We start from the raw sequence: 7,921 nt of genomic DNA, 5'->3' as shown, positions 1-7,921 counted from the left end.
CGGCGCGGCGCGACAAAATACAATGAACCCATATAATCAGTGATGCTGTCTACACTGGATGCGGCGCGGCACGACAAAGTACTGACAGAAACAAAGTTCAAATTATTGGCAACGGTCGCTTTGTCGCGCGAGTCCAGTGTAGACAGACTTTGGGGCCGTTCACATGTCGCGCCTAAAAACGTGTGGAAAACGCCAGTCGCGCTGCTTTCTCCTTCTTTCCAAAGCACTTGGGAGCTTGCGCTTTCGTGGCATCTGCCGTTGCTAAGCAACCGTGACCTGCGCTCTCCACGACGACACGGAAGTTTCAACAAAGGATAAACGGATTTCCAGCACTGAAAATCGCTTGCAGTAGCTCTGCTACTAAAAGTATTTAAAATGGTATCTCTGTACAGCTGTCGCGTCCGGTGTAGACACCGTGTCTGTGTGTGAGCAAAGAAAACAATCAGTATAAATATAACGATCAGTATACGAAACATTGCACATCCTGCGATGTGACTATCGCGGATGCGCACATCACTATTTCGATGCTGAAACGATATATCGTGCAGCCCTAATTTATTCTCTTTTTCTTGTAGTTTTAGGTGATTGCCTTGACAGTGCCTGTGTTTGGTCGATATAAAATATTAATCAAAATAAAAATGATAGAAAAACATGCTTCGAAGATATTGTTTAATTAATCACTAGGCCAGTATATATGTAATCATTAGTCAGCTCTCGTAATCCACTCTTAGTTTCCTTCATGGACTCCTGTAAGTTTGAGAATTTTTGTGTTGGTTTAAATGTATTTCCTTTATATTAAATATCAATTAAAATGGTAAATTATGTATTTACCTGTGTACCAGTTTATTCATAGATTGTCTACATTCTGAATACATTATCATCTATAGGCTGTGAGCAGATTAAAGAGCCTGTAAACTGGATTTAGTTAATTATTCATTTGTTCGTTTGTCCTTAGGTTTCTTTTTGTCTGTTTTTGGCACTCATGATTTGTCCCTGTAGATCATGTTTTTGTTATGTAACATGTAACTTTGTTGAAAATGATATGTTTATACAATGAGATGCCCAACTAAACCTTAACCAACCTTTTCCACTTATGAACACTGAATATCTTTATGTTTTACGTGAAGATAATTTAAAACTGAGTCCTGTCTTCTGTCTTTTTTCCAGATGTTTACCTTCAGCCAAGAGATCCTCTTTAACCTTTTCTTTAACGTTCCTCACTTCCCAAAACCACGGATTGGCATTGGACGTGTGAACTAAAGTCTTTGGAAAACCACATTCTGCAAATATCCAAATATTCTTCATCCTCACCCACTAGGAGAAGATGGACAGTCCACCTAAGCTAGCCGGGGAGACTCTTATTGTCCACCACATTCCACTTGTTCACTGCCAGGTTTCAAGCTCACGACAATGCTGTGGTAGTCCATTGAAAAGGAACAGTAATCCTTTCAGCTGCCCGGAGAATCTGGGATTGAGCCGGACTACCTCCCTACCTGAGAGAGATATTCTTCAGCGGGAGGCGTTGGTGTACAGCAGCCTCATACAGACATCGAGCAGCAGCCTTAGCTCTAGTGATACTTTTGGGGATGGAGGAATTAGAGGAGGGCAGAAACAAGAAAGAGGTGGGAGAGAAGGGAGTATGGCAAGTGACACTTCCTCTTTCACCTCAAGCAATTCTGAAGATCAAGCTCAAGGCCTGCAGATGAAGACACGTGAACAGCTGAACTCGAGACGTAACCCCTTTCTGCTCAACACTGAAGATGAAGATGATGAGGATGAAGACAATCTGAATGGATATTTGGAAGACTCCTCTTTTCACCTGCATGGAAATTCGCATGAAATCTCAAATGCAGCACTTGCAAATGAAGACTTGCCGCCTTTCCACCTGCATGACCTTGGGTTCACCGTTGAACCTTTTCTCTTGCATGGGTCTACAGAAAAACAGTGGAGTTCCATACATGGGCCTAGTGGGGAAGCAGAGCACAGACACCACACAATAGGTGGGACTTTCGATTTGTCTACTCACATGGAGGGACTGAACTTGCTGAGATTAGATAGCCAGCGGCGCCACGGAAGCAGTGGTTCCACCCTTTCAATGGACTGTGGTGAGCAAGAATGGGGTGAGGATGATGATTATGAAGACCAGTCCATGCAGGGTGGCAGAGGAAGCTCAGAGTGTTCCAGTCTTGCAGCACCACATTGCTCCTGTTGCGGCCTTTCTCAGCCATACCCTGAACCTTTTCACGAATCATTTTCTGAGTGTCACCAGGGCTACGGCAGTGATTCCTCCTGCAATAGCTCAGATGGAGTGCTGGTTAACTTCAGCATGATTTACAACAAGATGAACAATGTTGTCCCAGCCAAACAGTCACTCAATATCAACAGTTCCGTCGAGCAATCCTGTGCATCATCTGTGTCTGAGCTTGTTGGGATGTGCGGAACAGAAAGTAGCAGTGGACGTGGAGCTTTCTACCTGGACTTACACACCTCCCCGATTGAACCCGCTCAGCATCCTTCGGCCACTCAAGAACATGCAAACTCTTCTTCTGTATCTCAGCCACAAGGTGCCACTATGGAACTAGATGCCAACTGTAACTCATACCACAACCTTCTTGGAAGCGAGGCACTGTCCTCCGCTGAAACCTCTGCCAGTGAACTCATCTCGTGTCTTCAAAGCCAAGCTCGCTTGGTTGTAGCAACGCAGAATTACTACAAGCTGGTGACATGTGACCTTTCTTCCCAGTCCTCTCCCAGTCCAGCGGGATCATCGGTCACAAGCTGCTCAGATGAGCACAGCAAAGGAAGTCCCACTCAGCCAACAGAGTACTACCTATTCCAACAAATGAAAGAGGATGAAGAAGAGGAAGATGCAGAGGTGTTATATTATTTGCTTCATTTGGTGTTAGCTTGTATTTAGCATTTTGTGCCTTCACTCGTTCTGTACTCCTTAGCAATATGTACATTGTACCTTCTTATTTTTCTTCTAGCTTGTTACATCCTTTACATTCTTTTCTTTTTCTTTTGCCAGAATGAAGAAAAGGATTCATGTGAGATTGAATCTACCCGTGAGAATGTAATTGAGGGGCAGGTGTATATCAACATCTCCCCACCTACAACAGCCTGCAATTCAGTTGGTGCTTCGGGGAGCGGTCGACCTCGTTCTCGCAGCTACGATCGGAACCTAGACAAGTCACCATCTCCTCGCCTTGGGTCCTTGGAGCGCATGCTCAGCTGCCCTGTTCGGCTCAGTGAGAGTGCAGCCCCTAGCCCGCCACCTCCACCACGTGTCACTTCTTTTGCGGAAATAGCGAGGAATAAGAGGAGAACCGGAGGATCACCATCACAGAGGGGCGGAATGGAGGCCACATCCATGAACTCTCACTCATCTGGAGAGTTCTCGCCCATCCTGGAAGACCTTCCACAGGGTCAGAGCCACAGTTTGCCACCACTCACTCTATGCCATAGTCAAGGGAGCTGTGATTTGTCCTCCCCGCATAGATCTCGGAGTACACCGCTGCGAGAATCACCAGGGGGAGCAGGAAAACGGGCTCGAACCAAAGCAGAAGGTAACACATTATCTTCTAAAAGAGGATGGTTAAATTGTGTTACTTGTAAGAGCTGGTTTATTTTGTGGATTGACTTGTTTTGTGTTTGAATCATGTTATTGTGCAGCCTAGCACCCAGAAGCCTGACTGCATTTTGAAACTCTTCTTGACTATGTGTTGGTTGGGTTGTGACAATTAGATTTTCATCATTTTATTTCTCTAGCATTTCAAACCTAGCTAGTAAACGGTGTGTATTCTCAGTGATTGCCCTTAGCATGATTTGTTTGTTTTATTTTCCAAGCTAATTTGGTTAGCTTCTGCTAAAAGGTACCACTCTTTCCTCTTGGGGCAGTTACTTGCTAGGATGTTGTTAAAGAGTGTTTTCTGCACATTGATCTGCGGTTACGGTGTGGTTGCTAGAGTGTTGCTAGGAAGTTCTGCGTTGTTCCTTATTTTGGTCCAAGTCAAAACAAAAAAACAAAACAAAACAAAAAAACTTTACTGGATACTGTATGCTTTGGACCCAAAAATAAATTCAGTCATCCTTTACTTACCCATGTCATTCCAAATCCATATGACTTTCTTCTATGGAATACAAAAAAAAAATCTCCAAATATTTTCCTTTTATTTTTTTTGTGGAGGAATAAATGTTATGTGGGATTTAAACAACATAATGGTAAATAAAATATGACAGAATTTTTGGGTATTATGTATGTCTATGGCTTTTTTATTGTTTGTCAGCCAGGTAATCTCAAATCCGATGAGATTAGTAATAACGCATCTGTCTTCTTCCAGCTGCATTATGTGAGGTGTCATTCATGTCTGTAGCACAAACAGTGCAAGAGTTACATGATAAAGTTTGATACTTAGGTTAGGAGGTTTGACAAAGCAAAATAAATGGGAAGAGTTTGATATACAGTTTGATATACAGAAAGGTTAGCTTTTGTTACTGGAATGCTTGTTAGTTCTCTCTGTGTTTAGTGCTGTGCTGCCCCTGCTGGCTGTGACTGGGTACTGCCGTGTACTAAGAGCTCTGACATATGAGTACTCAGGCATGTGGAGCAGGCAATTTACTCAATAGCCGAGTGATGTTTCACACACACTGTGTGCCCGTCAGAGCACACGCAACACACACCCAGAGGTGTACACAGAGGAGCTTCTTAAACAGGCTGTTTTTTGGTAATAATGTCCTGGCTGTTTATGTACCTCTGTTGGTCATTAAGTTTTTGGAGCTGTGTTTTAAGGTATGCTTTTGACAAAGTTGTATGATTTTTGTTTTATGTATGATTTTGTTTCAGTTTCATAATAAGACCCTGTTGTTGCTATTACTATTGCTAGGTTTTATTCCAGCTGTTTTAAAATGCTGTGTCATTGCCATAGCCTTTCTGGTTTAAATTTACATCAAATAATTTGCTTCATATTATAATTATATGTATCATGTCAATTAATTTTATTTATAATGATTTATGAAGCATTAGATATTGTTAATGCCTGCATTACTGAATTGAATGATACTCTGCCACAGTCTCAGTTTTAAATGTCTAATTTTGTTCTTAATCTTCATCTGTCTTACTTTCTCTCCAAACCCTCCTTTCTCATCTCTGTCTCTTGTCTTTCTTCCCCCTAGGTGGCCTGTCTAGCTCCACAGACTCCTCTCCAGTTGTATTTCGCTATAGCAAAGATCAACGTCCGACCTCATTACCCATTCAGCCTTTCACTTTCCAGCACCAGTTTGGAAAACCCCAGACGAAGCCTCTCCTTCCTCTTCTGGATGGATACATCAGCCAAATGCAGGCTCGAGGGGCTGCAGTGTCTGAGGGAGGTGAAGATGACTCGGAAGAAGATCGTAGGCCACTTCACGGCTCCTCCAATGCACCTACAACAGTGCGGCCATCCCCACTGGGCAGCTATTCCCCAATTCGCCTCCAAGTTGCACCCACCTCTTCTGGAACCTGCTCGACATGCACTCCGACCCCTGGTGGTCCAAGGCCACCACGTTCCCTCTCTTGCCCCATCTCTGCAGGTCTTCTGCCCCAGCATACCCCAACTGGAATGGCCATACGTACAGAGACACCTAAACTTGCTCCCTTACCTCCAACACCGCCTCCACCTCCACTGATGAAGCAGAGTCTGCTGATGCCTGCATTGCCCACTAGAAATCACTGTTTCCACTGTGGCAATTTGCCGACGCTACCCAGCTCAGGTCTCAGTCCTCTTGGACAGTTGGAACCAGCGCCACAGGAAGAGCCAGTGAAGGTTTTACCGGCATGTGTGACACAGCAACAGCCTAATGGTAGGTTTGGAGAAAAAATGAGTGAATTCACAGTTCTAGACACTGCTGTGTGTTGTTTATGACTTTATAATAATTTTTTCTGCTCTTAAAGAAAAAAAAACATTAACGTGGTTTTGCCTTGAGTTTGTAAAAATCTTTTTTTTCTGATTTGAGTTGGATAGGTCAAAACAATCGTATATTGGCTGCCTATCTGAACAAAGCCTTAGCTTCCATACTTACACCTTGACTATTCTTTCCTTTAAATACTGCTAACAATTTCTCTTTTCTATCCCTCCTGTTTCCCCTTCTGCCCGTTTTTTCCATTGCATCACTTTGGCATTTCCACAATATTATCTTACCCTTCTGACTGTTCTTTCCCTTTTACTACTTTTCTCTGTGTATGTATGTTCATTCATCTTACCATCCATTCACCAATACTTATTTTTTTTCTTTTCGTATTCCATCCATTCTTTGCCACCATCCCCTTTTTCTTCCATTTTGCCCCCAGTGCACCACCTCTCCCCGCAGGCACTCAAATGGAGAGAGTACAGGCGCAAGAACCCTCTGGGTGTGGAGCGTGGTAAAAACGACCCTCATTCTTTCTCTTGTGCTTTGGAAACCAAGAGACCTGGAACTCGAGTCATGCGACGCAATGTGTTTGATTTCCCTCCCACCAATCAACCACTCAGCTTCGGCAGACTTAATGGTGTTGAACCAATTTCTATCAGCCAACAGGGGTTGAGAGGAAAGAGACATAAAGGGGGCTGGGGTGGAATCATTTTGTTTATAGTTAGTAAATGTAGTTAGTGAACACTCAAGTGTGACAACGACCTTATCTTTTGTCTGTCATCACCAGCTTGTTTTGTCTAGCAGTGTCTATATTTGGTGTAGGTTTGCATTTATCTGACTGATGTTGTTTTTGTTTATAGGTCAGTCGTTGAGGCAACTGCCGCAGTGCTACAGTGACTTCCTGCCGGATTATTTCTCTCAGACAGAGCGCCCCCCAGAGGAATTCTGCTTATCTCCTGATTCTAATACTGATGAATCCATCTCTATAGACCTGTTGCAGAAGAGAGGTGTGTGATTTTTTTTTCTTTGTGTAGTAACGCTAACAGTGGCACAGCATGTGTTAAATATCATATCAGTTCTTAAAGGGGACATAACACACAGTTTATGCCAATCTCATGTCAATCTTTAGTACCTATAGAGTAGTATTGCATCATTCATATCTCCAAAGAGTCTTTAGCTTTATCAGATTTATAAAATAAAGATAGCTCCTGGAGGCATGCCATGGCCAGAGCTAAAGAGTCGTGAGCACTTATGCGCCGATTGCCAACAAAACACAGAAGGTGCCCATACAAGGAATTTTGCCCTTTCTTGACGTCATGAAGAGCCATGCTTGAAAAATTTTTCTAAAACTTATTAGAACCTGGAAGGAGTGTATTTGGCACAGAAATACTCCGTCATATGTCCAAATCGTTTTTTGAAACTTTGACCATGTTTAGCACGAGAATCCTACTCTTTAACAGTGTAAATAACTCAGAATGCATGTAATAGCATTAGACCCCCCTTTTAAGTTAACCTCACTCCTAGATATTTAGATTTACATTTATTCATTTATCAGACACGTTTATTGAAAGTCACTTACAAATGAGTTTGAGTTTTTAAATATTATCATGTAACATCTAGAAGTTAAAAAATAAAACTGCAAGTATCTTGCCGGAAAACTATTGTTTTGGTTGTGCTTCGGCTCTGCTCCTCTGTGGATGAATGTGGTTTAAGGCACCAGTTTACATATGAATACAGGACATCTTATCAGAGTGGATGGACAAATAAATAACATTTTCTTTGTTTCTAAAACTGGTGATTCCCAAGAAGTTTGCTGTTGTGAGTGATCCTTGGTCAATTGTTCTTGTTCATTGTGAGTAACATGGTGAAGCTTTAAAATGGCTATTGTAATTTATCATTGCTTTCATACATTTTAGACAACATTATTGTTCTTCACACCACATATTACAGGGTTCCCACGCTTCTTGAAAGTACTTGAATTTCAGACATATGGATTCAAGGCCTGGAAAGTACTTGAAAACAAACATAGGTCCTT

General features: G+C 42.5%; 1 protein-coding gene across 2 annotated transcripts in view; it reads left to right on the top strand.

Moving 5' to 3' along the window:
• The window catches only part of LOC107741245 (iporin-like), a 29,530-nt gene that overhangs the window by 5,732 nt on the left and 15,877 nt on the right, over window positions 1-7,921 (top strand). Inside the window, exons 2-6 of one of the 2 annotated variants that reach the window (XM_016553928.1) lie at window positions 1,168-2,875; window positions 3,029-3,566; window positions 5,173-5,838; window positions 6,326-6,523; window positions 6,747-6,893. In XM_016553928.1, coding sequence (XP_016409414.1) covers window positions 1,325-2,875; window positions 3,029-3,566; window positions 5,173-5,838; window positions 6,326-6,523; window positions 6,747-6,893 — 3,100 coding nt within the window. In that variant the 5' untranslated portion in view covers window positions 1,168-1,324. The remainder of the gene's footprint in view (window positions 1-1,167; window positions 2,876-3,028; window positions 3,567-5,172; window positions 5,839-6,325; window positions 6,524-6,746; window positions 6,894-7,921) is intronic. The other variant, XM_016553929.1, reaches the window with a different exon arrangement.

Source organism: Sinocyclocheilus rhinocerous, unplaced genomic scaffold (genome assembly GCF_001515625.1).
Source record: "Sinocyclocheilus rhinocerous isolate Xijiao unplaced genomic scaffold, SAMN03320098_v1.1 scaffold615, whole genome shotgun sequence".
In the NCBI taxonomy this organism is placed as follows: Eukaryota; Metazoa; Chordata; class Actinopteri; order Cypriniformes; family Cyprinidae; genus Sinocyclocheilus; species Sinocyclocheilus rhinocerous.
Note: the sequence above shows the minus strand (reverse complement) of the source record. Positions and strands in the feature narration are given on the sequence as shown.